Here is a 22,280-nt window from a genome sequence, read left to right as displayed (position 1 = left end):
ATTGGATTTTACTGGTAAACTTACTCAATACTTCTACAGTTGAGTCTTTCCCCCCTACCCCCCCCACCCCAAAATTTAACTATCCATTTGGGAAATAACTAATTCTGAAAAAGATTTCCTCAGGTCTGGGATGAGTCTGAAATCAAACTCTTCTAAAGCCATCAAACTGAATGACTCATCTTAAAACTACATATGACAATGACACATACTTCACACTTAGGAACCATTTTCTAAAATAAAGGGAAACAATGCATTCTATATAAGAAACATCACTGCACTTGTAAATCAGGCCTAAAACAACTTGCTTGGGAAATACAGGAAATTTCATAATTCCAGGTGTGGATTATTTACAATGCCCAGGCCAATCACTGTTCCAGGAAAACACGGCCTACAGCCATTAATCTCTCTCCTGAGCGTCTGTAAGTCAGGCCCCTGATTTACTTACACAAAGAAAATCTGTCTATATAATAGGTGTTAATCAGCTTAACACCTTGTAGCCTCCTCACTAATTGAGGACTCTCCTCAATTAGGAGAGTTAAACATTATTTCAGACTCTCCTGGGGAAGTAGAGCATCCAGGACTACAGCATTATGATTCAGGGTTCACAGAATGCAATCCTTCAAATCTTCACCCAAACTGAAAAGCATATCAGCAAATCTCCTAATGCATACAGAAGGGTAAGAAGGGGAACATGGTAGTGACATCATAAAAAGGCATGTTCTCTCTTTCAAGAAGGAAAAAGAAAAGTAATTACAAACTCCAGGAAAAATAAAAATACCATCCAAAGATGAAGGAACTTAAAATGTGGCATGAATTTGAACAATTTACTCAGCTAAAGAGTTCATCTGTCCTGATCAATATGAAATTTCTCAAGTGGTACTTGGGTTGACTTTGAACCCATAGAGGAGAAATGAAACCCTAAACACTATTTTGCTTCCCAATCAAAATAATGTCAATAATGCTTATTGGTTTTTCAGCTTTTATTATCAATTCAAAGACAAAGCTTGCAAGGGCACAGAAGCTTATAAAATAAAATGTACTATCAATCTGGACAATTTAAAACAAAAAGCAGAGCTAACAGTTGGAGGGTAGAAGAGAGAGAAGTGGAAAAACAGTAAGGATAATTATACTATCGTATTAGACTATGAAAAGTTGATGGAAATTTTTTTAAATTTAATATTGATTATATAATATAATTAATATGGTACATTAATTTAAAATACCTTATTATAAAGACACATAAATGTTAAAGATATTCAAGTTTATAAAATAAAAGAAAATAACATAAACATCAGAACTAAATAGACAACGTAAAAGAATATACTATATGATTATTTTTAAATAAAAATCAAAAGCAGGCAAAACAAATCCATGGTGTTAGAAGTCAGAATAGTGGCAGGCTTTGAGGGAGACAGCAGCTGAAAGGGGACAGGAGGGGCTTCTGGAGAGCTGGTATTGTTGTTGCTTGATCGGTTACACAAGTGTGTTCACTTTGTGAAAATGCACCGAACTGTACTAATAATGTCTGCCCTTTTCAGTTTGTTATACTCCAATGACAATTTTTAGAAAGAACAAAACGGGGAGGGGAAGGAAGATGAGGGGAAATTTAAGTAAATCAGATTCAATAATGTCTAATGCTGATAAATTTGGAAGCCAGGGAATAAGCCTATTATTTACAAGAACTAAAACAAATATTGTCTTTACACATGACATTAATATTCTGTCCATGCTTATGACTTCTGATAGCCCTAAGCAAACTAAGGATTCACACTCAGACTTCTATTTAGTTTGAGCAATTAGAGCTGCCTGCTCAATACACATCTGTTTCCTTTAAAATATATTCTAGTCCTGGACCAGTTCCACATGAATTTGACTTTTTTTTTTTGACTACTAAAAGATTAAACTGCCATGACTAAACATTTAAATAAGTGAGCTCTTTGGTATACATTAAAAATAGAGCTCCAGGGGCTTCCCTGGTGGCGCAGTGGTTGAGAATCTGCCTGCCAAGGCAGGGGACACAGGTTCGAGCCCTGGTCTGGGAAGATCCCACATGCCGCGGAGCAACTAGGCCCGTGAGCCACAATTACTGAGCCTGCGCATCTGGAGCCTGTGCTCTGCAACAAGAGAGGCCACGACAGTGAGAGGCCCACGCATCGCGATGAAGAGTGGCCCCCACTAGCCACAACTAGAGAAAGCCCTCGCACAGAAACGAAGACCCAACACAGCCAAAAATAAATAAATAAGTAAACTTATTAAAAAAAAAAAACAGAGCTCCATTGAGGATTTCCCCTAGCTTATCACTTGTACTGGGTGTTAAAATTAAAAAGGACCACATCAGGGAGGTAAGGAGCTGAAAAGGTAAATGTAACAAATAATAAAAACAGCTCTGTAATTGCTAGAATGTTACTACAAAGGGCAGTTACCTATCCTAACTTAATAATTAGCAACAATAGAAAACATATGTAAATAATAAGACTACAAAATATCTTTTTTAAATTGTCACTGATGATGTTGTTAACTATAATTGATTCTCCTACCAGAAATTACCCTGGATGCAGTGTCAATAACCAGAAATAGTTGAAAAATCATACCTCCAGAAAATCTTAGAATTGAATTTTAAAATTGCTTCACTCCGTAAATTTTCATTAATCTGATATTTAGATACCTTTGTAAAAAGACCCAGTTTTAATGTTTTATCAAATTCAAATCTAATTGATTAATGCAAAGGGACCCCAATCAAAATGCCAACAATTTTTCTAGAAAATGACTAATGACTCCAGAGTACACGTGGAAATGTAATCAGATGTGAATAGCTATAAAAATTCTAAAAATGAAAAGTAATGACAAAGAATCTGCCTGAATATTAAGACCTATAAAAATACACTGAAATAGTATAGCACCATTGCCAGAAGAGGCAATCAATGGAACAAAAGAGTCTAATAATAGACTCAACAATCTGATGGAATTTGGACACAGCACTCAAATCAGTAAAGATAGATGATTTAATAAATTATGTTGTAACAACTGGCTAGTCTTTTGCTTAAAAAAAAAAAAAAAGGCTCCCTAACATCCCCAGACTTTTTTCATTTCTTATTAAAATGGAAATTTACAACACACACTTTACACTAACTTTAATTACAGATGGATCAAAATGCTAAAAAGTCAAAGATCTAAAATGGGTTGCAAGTTAAGAAGGTGAAGCAGCTAACTCAGTGTGTAAATCCAGCTGTGTGGGAATTGTAGTGAACTAGAAAGCATCGTGCTTCCCCAACTTTTTTTTTTTTTTTTTTTTTAAACATCAAGTCTCTCTGGGGCAAGCTGACAAAGCAGATATCTGCAGGAGGAAATCAGGTGGGAGTTCTGGAGTTCTGGAGTTCTGGTTGGGGAGAGCAACATCTTGGCACACCTGAAAAGTACTTAGGAAGTTTTGAATTAGAAAACTCATGACTTCTCAAAAAGAGGAAGTAGCTATTCAATTCCATCTGAATGTTGCTATATTGCAATGCAAACCCAATGTTGTTAAGTTTTTTAAGAGACGATGGAAGTCTAGATCATTATGTAAAAATCATTGGTAGATATATTTTTTTAGAACACTGTGAGAGGCCAAAGAAAACCCATCTGTTGACCAGATCTGCCCCATAGGCCACCAGCTTACAAGTTCTGATTAAATGCAAAAAATGAAACCTTTCAAGTGCCAGCAGAGAACACATGACATTATTTTCTCAATCTTGGAGTAGGAAAGACCTTTCTAAGCACAATCAAAACCAGAATCCATAAAGAAGACATTTAACTACATAAAAATTTAAAACTTATGTGTAACCAAACATTATGAATAAGCCTAAAAAAACGGATGATAACAGCTTCCCCTCTGGTTCTAGCAGAATGTGGACTGTTGCAGCCTGAGTCACATGGTTTCCTCTGTGGGGGAGGAGAGTGTACCAAGTTTAACAACAGGACCAACAGGACCACCTGGAGTACAGGAAGAATATCCTAAATGAACCAGAAAGGAGGAGGAAGTAGGAAAGCATCAGAATGTTCCAGAATTACAGTCACCATCATCTATTACTCAAGAAATATTAATTAAGTTTGAGTCTACATGTCTCATACCTTCATATATATGTATCTGAGCATCTAATAGTATAAATAAAAACTGATCAGTGATATTAAGAATTCCTTCTGGATAGCAAATGGGTTATTCTTTATAACTGCTTCAGAATATAAATATGCTCCCCTCAACCAACCCTGGACATGTACTATATGCAAGAACTATATATACAGAGTTGTAGGGAGAGATGTGAAAGTCATAAAATGTAACTGACAGAATTCCCTCTTTCAAGGCTCTCATAAGGCGGATTTCATCATGATATCTGTTTCAGTACAAGCTGAATAGGTGTACATTTTCCCAGATCAGTGTAATCTGGACCAGTACCTTGAACTGAGAATTAAGACGCTGATCTAACATCACAACCACATGTTAAAGAAATGAGTTGAGAGTACTAGATTTAAAGAAAATATGTAGCCAGTCTAATAGGTTTGACTTTATGTAGAGAAAACAGAAATTTTCACACATTTTCCTGCACCAGAGAGTCATAAGTCACAAAAATAAAAAGGACCAAACTTATTCTTTGAACAATAGATTATAAAATTAAATATCACAATCCTATTCAAATAATGCTACTAATGATTTCAACCCTTTTCAGATGAGTTAAACGCTAATAAAATTTTTTTTAACTTAAAAAAAATAAATAAATATCACATCCTTGCATCATGGATTTCATGGTTACCTGTTGCCACTGCTGTTGACTCTTTCGGTAAATGCCATTGCTGCCAGTCAGTGGAAAGCGACGAGTCTATTCATCTGAAAGAGACACAGCAGCCTGTGAACATTAGCCCGTAAGTAACCTCATAGGTACACCTGACCTGTAAGAAATCTTATTGGACACAGAATTCAAAGTTCCCATTCGAATAAGAGAATGGCTCTTCACCAACTCTCAAGTTGCGTGAACAAACCAGCCAGCATATATCAAAGGCCAAATGCACTTTTGGCCAAATGTACTTTTAATTTTAAGGCTGCTACTCAAAGCAATTTCAGCCAGGAAAAAATGTGCACAAGTTTATCATGAGAAGGAAGAAAGGAAATAACATTTCCCCAGTGTCTACTTTGTGCCAAGCATTGTGTTAAGCCCTCTAAAAATGACATTTCATGTAAACATTACAATACACTTGCAAGGTGTAAGTGTACTGTAATGTTTACATGGAATGTAACATTAGTATTGCATACTAATTAGTATTGCATACTAATACACCATATACCAAATACCCCATTTTATATATAAGAAAACTGAAACTCAGTTTTAAGTAAGTTGCCTAAGGTAATAGGTTGTGTCAACAACCTCACTAGAGTCAAAAGGGAAAATGGTGAAAGAGTATGGACAAGAAAAAATTAATAGTTGATCTTCACATAAGAATTCCACACTAAATAAAAAAGTGGGCCCAGTTTAAGAGCCAATCCTGAGATTTTACTTCCAATCATAAAAGGTACTTAACCCCCAAAGCAATTCTGGAGCATTCTCTCAAAACAGTACTAGTTTTAAAAAGTTGTTATCCAACCTGGGCAGATGGCCTTGGTACTATCTTGTGTATCTCTAGAAACAACCTCTCTCTCTATGGTTAACACTATCAACAGCTGTTTCCTTTTCCCTTTCTTGTATGTATTTGTAAATTTACTGCTCTTATCCTAACTTGCTTTAAATAGTTTCTATTTTTTCAAACATCCTTAAGGCAGAGGGTATGTTACCAAATTATCTTAGTACCAATTTAACGAACTATTTGATACAAATGGAAACATGATGTTAAATTTGTAACAATTTTAGCTTGTCTGCTACTTTAAGAGGCTTTTTGCCTAAGGCTGAAGAAACGCTGAATAGAGTCCTTCAGCTCTACTCTGCCTCTTGATAAGGTCTTTTATCTCCCCCTCCATGAAATTAAAATTGCTGACTTGCTGACTACAATGTTTCATATTAGTAGATACCACTTGCCACTCTATCTCCTCCCCCAAAAGAATGTAACACAGATGCTACAAATATTCTAATTAAACTCACACTAGTAGAGCTCAAATTTTCAGGGTCAAACATGCTTTGGAGTAGGCCACTCCTTCAATTGGCTATAGTGGCCCTAGGCAAGTTTCCTAAATTCTCCAACTGAAATCCCAATCACCTCCCTCACTCTCCCCCCTTACTCTCTCACTTTCCCTCTCTCAAACACATGATTTTTTAAATTATTATTAATTTATTTTATTTTTGGCTGCATTGGGTCTTTGTTGCTGCTGGCGGGCTTTTCTCTAGTTGTGGCAAGCAGGGGCTGCTCTTCATTATGATCCGCAGGCTTCTCATTGCGGTGGCTTCTCTTGTCAGGGAGCATGGGCTCTAGGGGCTCGGGCTTCAGCAGTTGTGGCGCACAGGCTCTAGAGCGCAGGCTCAGTAGTTGTGGCTCACGGGCTAGTTGCTCTACGGGCTAGTTGCTCCACGGCATGTGGGATCTTCCCGGACCAGGGCTCAAACCCGTGTCCCCTGCATTCACAGGCGGATTAACCACTGTGCCATGAGGGAAGCCCATCAAACACACACTTTTTTCTTGTTGGGGGGTGTGCACACTGCGCAGCTTGCAGGATGCTAGTTCCCTGACCAGGGACTGAACCTGCATCCTCAGCAATGAAAGTGCAGAGTCCTAACCACTGGACCACCGGGGAAGTCCCTCAAACACATACTTCTGTTTCTCCTTCTTCCTCTGTCTTTCTCTACCCTCCTTTCCCTCCCCCTTACCCCACCTCCCCTCTCTCTCTCTTTCTCTCTCAACATGCAGGGCTGGCCCACAGCAAATTATCAATAAAATAGTAGGCATTTGCTTTGGCATTAATCTTCTTAACACTGTAAAGCCTTCTCAAGAGTCCATGATGGCAGTCCCCAACACAGCCCTCCCAGTGAGGAGGGTCCACCTGCTTGCGGCCCAACAGCACCCATCCCAGGGCGGATTGGTGGAGAAAGGAGGGCAGCAAGGGAGGGGGCAGAGGGGCTGTTGAGGGATGTCAACCTGACAGTGTGGTCCTGAGTTCCCTTGTTTGTTCATTTACTCACTGAGCCAACAAATATTTCCTGGGTATCTACTGTAAGAATAAGAGAGTGAAGGAAATAGGCACTTGCCATGCTGAGTTGACAAACTACAGGAGGTAAGCAAAGATGAAACATAATATATAGATGTTAGACTTTAAAAGGAGAAAAACAAAGTGAACAGTGTAGTGCGCCAGAGAGGAAAGGAGGTAAGGTGTTACAATTTTATATAGAGTGGTCAGAGAAGGAAACATTTGAGCAAAGGCTTAAAGGAAGTGAGGAGCAAACCAGGCAGAGCTGTAGTTAAAAGATGGTCTAGCACTCTGGCTGATAATGTGTCAATGCTCATGTTCCTCAATTGTAACAAATGTACCACCCTAGTAGGAGACAGTTGATTATGGGGGAAGCTAGGGGTGGGGATGGGGACAGGGAAGTCTACGGGAAATCTCTATACCTTCCACTCAATTTTGCTGTGAACTTAACTGCTATAAATAAATAAATAGATAAATAAATAAAGCAAGCAAGCCAGCCAGCCTGTTTTTTAAAAAATGGTCCTGGGGAGCTCCCCTGGTGGCGCAGTGGTTGAGAGTCCGCCTGCCCATGCAGGGGACACGGGTTCGTGCCCCGGTCCGGGAAGATCCCACATGCCGCGGAGCGGCTAGGCCCGTGAGCCATGGCCGCTGCGCCTGCGCGTCCGGAGCCTGTGCTCCGCAACGGGAGAGGCCACAACAGTGAGAGGCCAGTGTACCACACAAAAAAAAAAAATTAATTTTTTAAAAAAAATTAAAAATGGGCCTAGGAACTGACAAGTCCAAGACTGAAGGAGTCAGCAGAATCCCTGGCTCTCACTACTGGCTTCTTGGGTGGGTGAGTGAAGTACAAAGTGCAAGAGACATATTCTCTGAGGCATCTGGCCCCTGGGCACAGCCAGGGACTTGTGTGTACAATTCAAATTCATAACCTTGTATGGTGGCTCAATCCGTTCCACAGAGGCAAGGGTAAGGAGGCTATATCACCAGATTATTGACTCTTACGACTCACAGGAAAGACCAAATTCAGCCTATGGAAGTCTACTTAGATGCTGATGTATGTATGATTTGCACAGCTGTACAGAGTAACCACACAACTCAGATATAAGGTTAGTTAGGTTAGAATGGAGGCCTACTGTAGTCAGGAAGTTATAACCCTAAACTACTGCTAAGAAAGGCAATTAGTATATGCTTCAGTTAATGTCTCCTTTGAAAATCTTTCTTAAAAAGTCACATTTGTACAAGACGGTTTGTGCAATAAAATGTTGTTTATAATAGCAAAAAAAAAAGTGGTAACAACCTAATACATATAAACACAGAAATGGTAAATAAATTATGGCACATGAGACACAATGAAACATCAAAAAGAATAGGTTTATCCAAACAAGATGCTGAACAAAATGTACAATTTGAGCCAATTTGTTTGAAAAGAAAATGCTTTCCTTTTATATTTATGCATAACACACACCCATAACATACACACACACAAACACACACACAGAACCAAACTGTTAATAGTGGCTTCTCTGGAAAGGGGCACTTTCATCTTTTATTCTACATGCTATGAATCCTTTATTATCTGTGTAAACGGTTTTTTTTCCTAAATATAAGGGTTGGGGGGGGATGTACTGGCCCATAAATATTGAAATCAGAAGGTCTTCTTGAAGTTTTCATACATTTTTATATTATTCTCACCAGATTATAAAGACAAAGCAGAATAAAAAATGGGGGAGGGGGGCAGTTTAAAATCCTCCTGTTAAAAAAAAGCAGTTAAGATTCCAACTTGGCTCTACATTAAAAACAGAGTAGGGACTTCCCTGGTGGTCCAGTGGTTAAGACTCCACACTCCCAATGCAGGGGGCCTGGGTTCAATCCCTGGTCAGTGAACTAGATCCCGCATGTCACAGTGAAGATCCCATGTGCTGCCACTAAAACCCGGCGCAGTCAAATAAATAAATAACATAACATAACATAGTGCTATACAGCAAAAAGAGAATAAGTTCAAGTGAGACAGGTGATCACTTTGGGCAAATTAAGCCCTACCAGCCTCAGTGCTCCCATCTGTAAAATGGAAAACAGCCTATTTTACAGAGTTACTGAGAAGAGTGTTTTATAGATCTAGCTAAAATGCCCAGCACACTGACACATCATGGGCATTCAATACATAGCAGTTCTTATTTAAGTCAGCAATGTCTATCTCACTTTTTATGTAAGTGAAACAGACTATGCTGCATATAGGACTGTACCTTGCCAGATCTATTTAAGTGACCCTTCATAGGCCTTCCAGCCTCTTGCAATGCAAATTTATTCAGAAATAAAAATGTCATGTACATCAAACTACTTTTCTCCCCAAAATAGGTAAAACATTTCAAGTAAAAAAAAAAATTTTTTTTAAGTTTTATAGACGTTTACGCCATATACATATATAATTACAAGGAAACAAAGAGAGAGGAGGAATACAGAAAAATTATTCAGGATATTTTCAAATATTCTGTTCTAGGTCATTAAGTGCTCCCAAACTTAGCACATTCTGGGGAACCTACTCTCAGCAGTCTTTGTGACATGCTTGTTTAAAGGCCTGCTTTGCAACCTGCTAGGTATATAACCTCAAGAAAATCACTGTTCTCCCCCAAGGTCTCAGCCTTCTCATCAGTAATATGGGGCTTCCTGGGGTTGTTGTAGGGTTAAATAAAATGGGTATAATGTTTTTAGCACAATGCCAAGCTCATGGTGAGCACTCAATAAATGGTTGTAGTAGTTGTTCCGGTTATCTTTCTGCCAACCAAAGCACATGCTAGGGACAATCCATACATTAGAGAAGCTTTTCAACTGGACAAACAGCGCTAAGCAGGTCTCAAAGCCCCATGACCATGACCCAGTTTCCAAAGGAGAATATTAGGAAAATAACTGTCCAGAGACCAGAGGATGTCTGGACTGATCAGTAGTCCCTGGTCAGATCTCCTTCCCCTTTTCCACACATACCCTCCAGGAATAACAGTCTCTTGGTAATTGGCAACGTGTCATGGGTGAGTCATGGGTCATATACTGTTTTCATCTGAATTCTCCAGAACTCTACCCCAAGTACCCCACAATCTCCCAGGGCCCCAAACTGACCTGAGCACCTACAATTCCTTTAGCTCTCCAGTGCCACATGAAGCCCACATGCCTAGAAATTCATACTGGAACATGATTTCCCCAACTATCTCTTCTCCACTTCAAATCCTTGTTCTAGGGGGCTCTGGTGCTGCCCCCAGACTCAAGTACACATCCCACACCTTGTCAGCTCCCTCCCATCATTCAGGTCTCAGCTCAAATGATAAATTCTCAAAGAGGTCTCCCCTGAATACAGTAGCTAATGTAGCGCTGCTGTGCCCTCCTGCCAACCCATGCTCTATTCCATTATACTCTATACGGATTCAGAATGTGCCTAGCTGCAAGTAACAAGTGCTTAATTAATAGCAAGTCTAGAGGAGGGTGGCTACTGGTATAATTTTAGCTGTTCAGTGAGGCCATCAGGAATTCTGGCTCTGCCACATTTAGCATGCTGTCTTTATGTTTGTCCTTTCATGGTACAAAAAGGTTGCTGCCATAACCAGACGGCTTTTCAACATGCAAGGCAGGTAGAAGATGAGAGGAGGAAGGTGTGGCTGTGTCAGCCACATCTCTCCCCTTTTGTCAGGAGAGGAATCCTTCCCCAAACCTATCTAAAAACCAGAACTAGGTCACGTGGCCTCCTCCAGCTGCAGGTAAATCAGGATACAAATTGTTGTCACTGGTTGAGAACAAACATGATCTACTGCCTAAGGCTGGGCACAATGTAATCCCACACACAATCAAGGTTCTCTTAGCAACAAAAAAATGGGAATGAGCACTGGGGAAGAAAAGAACAGTGTTGGCCACACTTATCTTTTCATAGTACTTACCACTATCTGAAATTAACTTATGCTAAGTAAATAAATATGTTAATGTTTATATCTCCTCCACAGAATGCAAGCTCTATGCCCAGCTTTACATATATATACTCAGAGCCTATATTTTAAAATAATTGACTGTCAACTTTCTCACAGTAGGCAGGTATTATAGATACTGGAATATAGTAAGGGTAGTCTAGGTTATGCTATAGTGGCAAATTAACCCCCAAATTTCAGTAGCTTGATAGCACAAAAACTTATTTCCTGATTATTCTTTATGTCCATTGCATATTGCGGGGGGGGGGGGGGAAGGGGAGGGGTGTGAGAAGGAGGCAGGGAGTTTTCTCCACACTGAGAAACCTAAGCTGGAAAAAAGCCAAGTTGGAAGCTCCAATATCTCAAAATGTGGCTGCAGGGTTTACTATAGTAAAAAAATAGAGGTGGAGGGTCTCATAAGAGCCACTTAAATGCTTCAGTCCAGGAATATATGTTACTCCCATAGACAGCCCACTGGACAGAATTAGTCACATGATTCTGTATAACTTAAGGAGGCGGAGACACATGGGAGAGCACATGAATGTTGGTAGTAAATATTTAAGCCTCATTCCCCATGGAATGGTAAGATTATCATACAATGCATCATCGCCATTTTAGAACTTAGACCCATTAAAGAAGTTTCTTGGAATGAACTCAAAGTTAGGGATACTCAGTAAAGCAATTATTTCATCTTATAAGGCAATACTTACCATTAAAAAAAATGTTTTTCCTTCAGGAGTAATAATAGTAAATATTTATGTAGCACTTATTATGTTCTGCTTCAAGCACTTGCCAAGTCTTATTACCTTTAATCTACCCAACTACCCAGTAAGGGAGATACTACAGTATTGTTAACTCCATTGTATAAGGGAATGGAAAAGTATTGGGAGCCAACTCTCCATGGGTCATTTCTGCATATTGTACAAGTAGAGGCACCAACTGCTTTTGTTCCATACAATCTTTAAAGATACTTGTATAGAGAACAGCTTTGAAAAATATAACGTCTCCTTCTAGAGCAAAGGGTGGCAGGTTTACTACTATCCAGTATAATCAAGATAATGTCTCCCTCTGGAACAAAGGGCAGTCATGCTTACTGCCCATTAGGATTCCCTAAGATCAGGATTTCTCTCCTTAATATAATCCACTGTGTTTGCAGGTAACGTCTGACTCTCTCCACATCTCCCTTCTTTGGAAATTGGGGCTTAGGGAACCAGTATAAGAAAATGGTGATACTCTGGCCACAGCTATTATTATGAATAATAAACCCATTCCCAAGAGTCCATGAAACTGTGGCAGGTTAGCTTGTTACCTTGAAAGCAGGGTAAAATCTCAGAGCCTTAACAGTTCTTGACAAGAAGTTAAGTAATTTGCCTAAGGTCTGACAGCTAGTAGGTGGCATATCCAAGATTCAAGCCCAAGCTGTCTGGCTTAGAAACCATGCTTTTAAATTCTCTGCTATACTGCAGTAGTCCTCAAAGTGTAATTCCAGAACTAGAAGCATCAATATCACCTGCAAACATGTTACAAGTGTAAATTCTTGGGCATTTCCCCAGACCTACTGAATCAGAAACTTGGGGAGTGGGGGAGGAAGAGACACATCTGTGTCTTAAAAGCCTTCCAGGAGATTCTGATGCTTACTATAAGTTTGAAAAACACTGCCATATGCATATATTCTGCATATATTCACTGTATCTATAAGATAGAACAAAATGGTATGAGTATATCCTGATTTACATAGGGATGGGAACTGACCTTTCATAACTTGAATAATAGATTTGAAGCACTAACGGAGATGGCTCCTAAGCCCTTGCATTTAATTTTTAGGAAGGTAGGGATCTTTATTTGGTGCAAATAAATACCACATGTCTGTTTAATACGTCTGCATATTCTCCTTTGGAGTCACAGATATATGTCCATAATGCTAAATGAAAATACCTGCTTTTTTATTCCCATAATGATTAGAAAGAATTACTTAGCCAAGGAGAAACACTATTTATATTTGAGAGTCAAGCTGTAATTCTTGAAAAACAGGAAACCACATATCAACACAGCCAACACAGTGTACCACAGTAGAAAGGGCAGCAGGCTTTGAGTCACAGAGTCAAGTCACTTAACTCTTCAACTCAATTTCCTGATTTTAAAATGTAGAATGAACTCCAACTTCAGAGTTGCAATTAGGCCTAAATGATATGTCATGTGAAAGCCGTTGGTAAACAGCTTTTGTGCTATGTGGATGTAAACTCCACCTGCATGGGCTCTTTCTCTGTCTTGATCTGGTGTTATCAGTTTCTCCAAAGCTTAGAGTACTGTCTGGCACTAGAAGATGCTCGATACTTATGAGGTATTGGGAATGAACATGAGGTATTATATTAATGATGTAATTGATTCCTCTGGGCTCCACTTGTCACAATAATCTCAGTCTTTTAATAGGAAAAAGTCACTTGAACAAGAAATCCTTAGTCATGTTTTAAATGGGACAGATAATTTAAGAAAATCAGCTGATTTTCGTCCCCTGGAGAACACTACTGAAGGAGTTCTGTCCTAAGGCATAAGACAGAAACTCCTATTAGCAACCCTCACGGCCTTAGGAGCCTCATGGTTTCCCATCTACGACAATCTCTTGTGCTCTTGTAAACAGTCAGGAATAAAGGATGTGCACCTACAAAGAACTAAATATTCCACATTTACTTCTTCACTGTGGTAGAATTTTAATAAATAGATTATAGGGTTTATGTAATCTCTTTTAATGAAATCTAATATTAAATCAGCAAATATTAAATAAGCTACTATTGTGTATAAAAAGAGACTGCTACAAAATCACTGTCAAATATCATTTGAGAACAGAAATCATTGTTGAATTTATAATTTAATGAAAAAATATAATTTATTTACAAAACTTTATGTATGGTAAATGCAGTTCCTTAATTTGTACTCTCTCCAACATACTTTCTCGATCTCCTGAAAAATTAGTTAACGGTCTAGTCTTAAAATAGGGGAACTTTGGGCTTTTAGCTTCAACAGACAAATCTAAGATAGCAAATGAATTCAAGTTGAAGGACAGCTTTCAGTGTAGAGCTGCAATAGTAAGGAGAATATCCCAGCTATGTTGCTATACCTTAAGGGACATCTGCAGAGTGTACTGTCCCCTGTGTATGTCTTATAATAATTCAGATATTTATATATAAATTAGTTCTACCTTTTAACAAGAAGCACAGTCTATCTCAAGATTTGGAATTTTAACAGTCAACTAACTTCATAAAGGATTATGCAAATGTGTTTGATGAAAGAGCACAAATTACAGAGTTGAACGTGAAACTCTTTTCGTTTGCTTCTTTAAAAATATGGGGCTTCCCTGGTGGTGCAGTGGTTAAGAATCCACCTGCCAATGCAGGGGACAAAGGTTCAATCCCTGGTCCGGGAAGATCCCACATGCTGCAGAGCAACCAAGCCCGTGCACCACTACTACTGAGCCTGCGCTCTAGAGCCCACGAGCCACAACTACTGAGACTACTGAAGTCTGTGCGCCTAGAGACTGTGCTCTGCAACAAGAGAAGCCACCGCAATGAGAAGCCCGTGCACCCCAATAAAGAGTAGCCCCTGTTCGCCACAACTAGAGAAAGCCCGCATGCAGCAATGAAGACCCAATGCAGCCAAAAATAAATAAATAAATATTTTTTTAAATATGGAAAACAAGTTTGCCTTTCCTAAGCTTTTTTTTTACCCATCTTTTCAACTCCCAAGGCAATATAACTTCAACTAAACAATCACATGGCTACAGTGATTTATAGAGGTACCTAATAAAGATGCAACTCATATATTTACATATATATACCTTAATCGAACAATACTCTTCCAATGTAATCCAAAACCAAATTAAGCAAGTATCTTAGTCAATAAAAAAGTTACTTTTAGCTCCACCAAGTCCTTTCAAAATTCAGTGAAACCAAAAGGAAACAGAAGAGAAAGCCAGTTTTGACATAGTCTAACTACTTACCTACTTACCATCTCATAACCCCACAATGAAACAGTGACTTCTGGTAGCAAAAAATGCATGCATATTCTGCATCTTGTAGGAGCAAGCAATGTTGAAAATCACCTGGGCTTTACTCTTGCCATAAATTCTCAGCCTCTTGATGATTTTTGTATTCTAAATTAATACACTTGAGCCTTAACACATTTTGAGTTTTCAAAATTGTATCTTTATTAAATTGAAGAGTTAAGCAAATGCCAAAGACACTACAGAAATTCAATTGCTACAGTGAATGAATAAGACGTATTAACTCTGATATGTAACAGTTCATTTTCTTCCTGCAAGTGGGAAGCAAAGAGTCCACAGTAACACACCTTTAAGTTCCACATCCCTAGCCTCATCATCGCTGTCAGTTCTATTTAGAAAAAGAAAAGAAGGGGGGGTGGGAGGAGGAAGTCCCCAATATCTAAATTCATTTTTTTTCCAAAGCCTTGTATCCCACTCTTCAATACCTCTTTGTCTTAAAGTGACCAAATCTGTCCCAAATCATTTCCTTGGTTCCCTTTCCTAAACTAGCTGAATTCAAATTAGTTTTTTATCTATTCTACTTTCTCTCCTAGTTTCCTTTCATTCTCGTGGGTCGTTATCCTTTAGTTCTCTCCATTCCTCTTCTACATATTTATCTTCAAATAAAATACTTTCAGACACTGGCAAGAGACACCACCTTTAAATGAAAGCAGGCAAACCATCCAGAATTTTCAACTCTCCTGTGAATTTATTTCCAGAATATCCACTCAAGGAACCCTCGCCACTAAAGATGAAAGGCAAGCTAAGGAAATACATTAGACAGAGGAAGTAAACATCGAAACAGGGCATGCCTAGGTATTCTTAAGCCTCTAAGCAGAACTAGACTCCCGAGTCCAAAGGTCTTTCTTTTTCGTGACTTCTATGCCCCCGCGGAGTCTGACAACACGTTGGTCCGGGAGGGGTGTCCCACCACCGCCCGTTCCTTCTACCACCTCTGCATGACCTTGCTCTGAAATAATCTTGCACAAGCAAAATCCCCCAAATTCTCAGGCCGGTCCCTTGCCTGAGGTTTCTGTGCCTCAATTACTGAGCTCTTCTCACCTTCCAACCGTCTCAGGGAACACTGGGTCTTCGCCTTAATGTACAGTTTCGCCTTTAAAGTTTTATATCTGTCTGGTTTCTTGATGGTATGTCATCCCTCATCTCCCATCCCCATCCCCGCCTCCAACAGGCACCAAGAGGGTTAAGATTACCCCATCCCACCCTTAAAAAAACAAAACTTCGTCTGTAAGGCCTTCCCCACCCCCACTTCAGCTCCCAACAGAGATGAGCTCCCGAAAGATTCGGACACACCTCCACCTCCACCTCCAAAGCCAAGGGTCTTCCTGGGACAATTTGCACAACAATACGGGGTCTGTGTGTGTAAACTCCTATAAGACTAACCTACGAGGAAAATATCAAGCCCCTTGAAGGTCCCTCGCAGCTTCATTAACGATACTCCCAACACATTATAGGAAAGTATGATTCCTATAACCCTCCAATTCCTCTCCTAATTCGCCGACCCCGGCGCTCGCACAGTCGGAGGGCTAGCGTGCGGCAGTCGGAGGATCAAACACCAAGAAAAAATTACCGTCAAGGGAAATTAACCAGTTCCATGTTCTGCAGACGCCGTCTCCCTCTGTGCCAGGAGCAAGCCTCAGAAGGTGCCTCCAACTTTTCTCCTCCCTCTCTAGAGTGCGGACCACCGACGCACGCTTCCACCTCAATCACAATTTGATGAGATTGGAACGACCAATCTGTCTCTACTAGACGTAGGGGGGAGGGGTGACTATGACGGGAGGGATGGGAACTCGTAATAGAGGAGAGAAAAGCCCCGCTTTTACCCCCCCTGAGAAACTTCTGGGACTCTTCTATTACGCAACCTCGGGACCAGGTTCCAAAATCCGAACATCTATCGGCAAGACGCGGGGCTCACGGGCCAACGTTTGATTTTGGGGAGGAGGATGGGTCCCTTCCTGTGTTCCCCTCCCCAGTTTTTCTAGACGCTACCTGCCGGGATTCGTAAGGACGGTGCGAGCTCTGCGTCTCCTTCGCCCGTTCTACCCTAAGGTTCCCACTGGAAAAGCGGGAACACCAGCGACTTGAGCCAGCGTGCTGGGAAGCCGGCAGCGAGGCGGCAGAGCCTGGGCTTCCCAGAAGTCAGCGACCGCGGCGTTCTGGCCAGGATGACCCCCAGCCCGAGGGGCGCAGGGTTCCGCTTACCTTCCAGACCTTTAGTCCTCCAGTCTCGGGTCGTGCGCCCTCGCCGCCTCGGCCCGCCCCTGACCTGTTGCCGTCGGGAAGGCGCGCAGGTGTGGGGAGCACAGGGCGCTCAGCGTCGGCTAGCGCTGGACCCGGCTCCCAGCCGCGGAGGCGAGAACGCAGCTGTGCCAGCGACGCGCGCAGGCGGCGGCCGAGTGCGCAGAAGCTGCGCGCTCGCCCGCTCGCTCGCTCGCTGGCTGGCAACCTCTGTGCGCCGGCGGCCCAGGAACGCCCAGGAAGCGAAGCCACGCCCCCAGGAGGTCACGCCCCCCCCCCCCCGCGCTCCCCGGCCCCGCCCGGCCCACGCCCTCTAGCTGGCGCCACCCAGATGGAGAGGAACTGCTCGGCCCTCCCCTCGGGACCAGTGGGAGGATCTAGGGCGAGCAGCCTCTCAGGATGGAATACTGCAGTGACCGCACCGGCAGCATGGGTGACCCTCCCCCCGGCTGGTGTGGGACACAAGTACCCTTTCGCTTTACAGCGGGATTAAGCTTAGGGTCAAGTTCTGACTAAAGTGTCAAGGAGTCTTTTTGCAGTCTCTTACACAATTGAAACATTCTGTATCCTTTAAAGGAGATAATAACTAACATCTGGAGAGCGTTTTACGGTTTATAAAGGGCTTTTCACACACAGGCCCGTCTCATCTTCGTAACAGCCTTATAAAACAGACACATTATTGCTGCCGTTTCCCAAATAATGAAACCGAAGAGCTGAAAATAAGTATTGTGCCCAATGTCACAAGCTCAAAAGTGGCACGAGAAACCAGGTCTCCAGAATCCAGCCTCCCGGTTCTTGCCCTTCAGCAGCCCAACCCCAAGAAATTCTACTGGGTATTGGGGCTTTGTCAAATAGATCCAAAAGCTTATGTCTCGTTGCTACCCGATCCCTTCTTTGAACATACCAAGGAAAGCATCACGCTGAGTTCTTTGCATCATCTCACCTTCCTCCCTGAAAGAGATGCAGGAAGATTGTATCAAATGGCCCAGACAGGCTTCTTTCCAATATCTTAATGGTTTAAATGACTGAAATTATTTGGATGAAGAAAATCATCTTATTCATATGCAATATAATGTAAATGTAAATTAATATAATGTATGAAAATATCCCCCTTCCGTGCCCTCTCTGTTCTCCCCTCCTTTGTTGTTGTTGTTGCTTTGTCCCTCGTGTCCCTCATTGTCAACATGAACAGTATTTGAAAACCTAAGTGATAGATACTTGCATTTCCAAATTAAACTCTGGGCTGCTTGACTTAATTTCCCATGGACTGCCTTCCAAAATATAACTCTTCTCCCTACTCCCTATGCTCCCATGATGATATTGATTTGATTTACCTTAACAGCTAAAATAATTAAGTTACCCCTGATGAGATCTAGTGTGCCTCTAGATGAAAGTTTTGGAGGTCTTCCCTGGGCAGGGTGGGACGGCAGTCACTCCTGACAGATGCGAGTTTGTGCACTTCTTAAATGTTTCTAACAGAGATTGGTATCTATTTTAATCATAACAAATATTTTAACCTTTTTGTTATGGAATTAATATATTTCATTGTAAAATATATATAAGCCTGGTCATAATTTATTATTTGAAGGTTTTTACCAATCTAAAACTTTTTCCTTTGTTGTGTTCCTAATCCCATAACACCTCCTAATACCTTCAAACTGTAGTCAATTTAGTAAGTGATGTTGACAGTGCAAGTTTGATAATATTATTTTACTGCTTTTGGAGCTGAGGGATGTAATTTTGCAAAAATTTTTTGTTGAAGATGATGTAGCTTTGGTTCAGGGAATAGTTCATTTCATTTATAGGAATGTTTTTAAGGCAATGTGCTAGGTGATGGGCCATATCAGTGACAAAGATAGTGCACCTGTTTTCATGAGATTCCAGTGCCTTGCAGATACAAGCAAGTAAATAAACAATTCCAATGCATGCTTCTATTGATTAATTTCTGGAAATCGAAATAGGTTATTTTAAAACACTTAAATAAAAACTAATTTTCTCATAATAAATAAAGAAAAAGCGGTTAGTCATTCTAGTGAGTTTTTTTTTAAAGTTGCTTTTCTGCCTTTTCTCCAGGTTACATTGTATAACCAGTTAATAAGCAGGCTATTTTAAATAGTGATTATACCATATCCACATTTTTAAAAAATTTATGACATAAAAGAAAGTAATTACGCAAGAGAGATGCAGATACTTCACTTTATTAGCTACACTTTCCTTTATCTTCTTCATTATAGGAATTCTTTAGTTACATTTTTTAGCTCATTCAATGAAATTCTAGCACTTTCTTCATCTTGACAACCTAGTCACTTTTATTTCTGATTATGTTTCTGCTAAGGTGAAGCATTTCTCTGACATCAGTGATCTTTTTTACAACAGAACTGAAAATTTTTTTTCCCTTTTTAATACAATTATGGTACTTTATCAGCTACCTCTTCATGTAAGGACTCCTGAGATGTTACCTGACAATTTTCAGTCATGATTCTACTTAAATTTTGAAGACAAACAAGTGAACCCCCAGGGACTCACAGAAGCTCATAGGTGGTATTCTCAGAGCTCCTGAACTGTACAAGGGGGCAGGAACACATGTTAAGGTTGAGACTGGGGGGAAGTGTGTCTGCATCCCAACCCCTAGGCTGCTTGCTTGGGCAGACTGGAGTATTCTTAAACTCTGCAGTCAGCAAAACCTGAGCATTTTAAACCAGCAGTTTAAATTATGTTACTCCAAAATTACTGCATGTATATATCAAAGGGAATGAATTTCTTCAAAGTGTAAAAAAATCCTAACCGAACTGGCAAATAAATCCTAACCAAGTCCTAACCTGAGCATACACCTGTTGTTGATAACAACAACAACCAACCAACCAGCCCAGAGCTGGGGACAAGGTGGTATAGATGAGGAGTGGTGACAGTGAGGAGGAAGGAGGAAGGGTTGGCCTAAGCCAGGTAAAGGGCAGTAGAGATACAGCCAGTTTCCCAAAAAGAACACAAAGGAGGAGGGGGAGTAGGACCTCCGGGCAAAGATTTTGAGGGGCAGTGATGAGAAATATAGGAAAGGTCAATGGCAGACTGACGGTGAAAGGCCCTACATGCCAACCTAGGGAGTCTTCTTTTCATCCTAAGCACAATGGGTAGGAGATTGATTTGATCAGGTTGCATTCTAGAAGGACTACTGTGGTTGCCATACGAAAATGAAAATGAATAGGAGACAGTAAGGCTATAGTTATAATCCCCGAGGCCATGGAAGAAAGTGTACTGAGAGCTGGGCATAGATTGTAGGCAGATATAGAAATTCCCAGCTTTACATCTCTACCTGGGAGGCAGGTATGCAGATGTAAACCTGCTGTCTTTTGCTTCAAGAAGAATTAAGTGTACAATTATTGTCATTAAAATAACTGTATTTTATCTTGAACACGTTGTATAAAACATGGTTCCTAGTGACCAGACCTCACTTTTTTTTTCTTACCTCATTTTTTCTAACAAGTACATATGAGTTTTATATTTGTGTGTGTGTGTTTTTAATAAATTTATTTATTTATTTTTGGCTGCCTTGGGTCTACACTGCTGCTCGCAGGCTTTCTTTAGTTGTAGTGAGTGGTGGCTACTCTTCGTGTGGTGCGCCGGCTTCTCATTGCGGTGGCTTCTCGTTGCAGAGCACGGGCTCTAGGTGCGCAGGCTTCAGTAGTTGTGGCTCGCGGGCTCTAGAGCGCAGGCTCAGTAGTTGTGGTGGACGGGCTTAGTTGCTCCACTGCACATGGGATCTTCCCGGACCAGGGCTCAAACCCGTGTCCCCTGCATTGGCAGGCGGATTCTTAACCACTGTGCTGGGCCACCAGGGAAGCCCCAGTGTGTGAGTTTTTACCTATTGCTACTACACAATACTTCCCAATCCCGGGGGGTTATGAATATTTTTGAGTCACGTGATAGTATTGTTAAATTAATTTAGTATTTAAAATTGTAATTTGGAAAACGCCAATGAATCTGGAGAAAAAGAATATGAGCACAGATCCATATTTTTCTCTGAAAAAATAAATGTAGGGATTTAACTAAATTTCTACAATTTACCAGACATTTCACACACATAGCTTTTTTAATCCCCTTGAAAACATGTGTATAGTTCTAGTTCATGTCTAAAGAAGAAATAAACTCAGAGAGGTTATTCATCTCTATCATGATTATACAGCAAATAAATAGCAGAAACAGTATTTGAACTCAGCTTTTCTATGGCTCAAGGTCATGTTCTTACCACTATCAGAATTAGATTAGTATAAATATCCCAACTAATGTCTATTACAGTTAAATTTACATCAGCAAGCCTGAGGGAGTTCGCAATGGGTTTTCAATCTGGCAGTTACATCCGGAGGGTTAAATAGGAAGCGGATAAGTAAGCTGAGAGTTTATGGGAAAACCAAATATTTGGAAAATGAAAAAGGGAAAGAAATAACAGACAGAGCCAGAATACAAGAGCCAAGTTATGGTGCCCCAGTGGGGCACCACTGGGTGGTGAGCTCCCAGTGGGAGCGAGATGGGGGGGGTAAAAGCACCCTAAAGACTATGGCACAAATTTAAGAACGCAATACTCAATACTATGGTTCACCTCAATCTATATCTCTCTTCTAAGTTCCAAACTATCACCCTCATTTGTTTGCAGGAAATTTCCACAGGGTTGTCCCATCAGCAAAACATACTCAGCACATCTAGTATGAAGCTCATGGTTTTTCACTCTGTCCACCCATTCTTTTACAACCCACCCAACCCAATTCCTCCTGTTTGGTCTCCAACTTTTGTTGCTGGTACTGTTATAGACCCAAGATTCAGGTTCAAATGTCCATTACCAAGGGAACCCTCCTGCACTATTGGTGGGAATGTAAATTGGTGCGGCCACTATGGAGAACAGTATAGAGGT

At 40.7% G+C, this 22,280-nt stretch overlaps 1 protein-coding gene across 6 annotated transcripts in view; it reads right to left on the bottom strand.

Moving 5' to 3' along the window:
• Positions 1 to 17,561, bottom strand: part of AFF1 (ALF transcription elongation factor 1) — a 206,793-nt gene extending 189,232 nt beyond the window's left edge. For 4 of the 6 annotated variants that reach the window (XM_019926691.3, XM_033857213.2, XM_033857214.2 and 1 more), the window contains exons 1-2: positions 17,342 to 17,557; positions 4,785 to 4,858 (exon numbers count right to left, since the gene is read on the bottom strand). In XM_019926691.3, the coding sequence (XP_019782250.1) occupies positions 4,785 to 4,822 (38 nt within the window). In that variant the 5' untranslated portion in view covers positions 4,823 to 4,858; positions 17,342 to 17,557. Of the gene's footprint in view, positions 1 to 4,784; positions 4,859 to 17,341 lie in introns of all 6 variants that reach the window. The other 2 variants (XM_019926699.3, XM_019926693.3) reach the window with 2 other exon arrangements.
• Between the last annotated feature and the right edge of the window lie 4,719 nt (positions 17,562 to 22,280).

This window comes from Tursiops truncatus, chromosome 5, assembly GCF_011762595.2.
Source record: "Tursiops truncatus isolate mTurTru1 chromosome 5, mTurTru1.mat.Y, whole genome shotgun sequence".
NCBI lineage: Eukaryota > Metazoa > Chordata > Mammalia > Artiodactyla > Delphinidae > Tursiops > Tursiops truncatus.
This window is presented reverse-complemented; position numbering and strand designations above follow the sequence as displayed.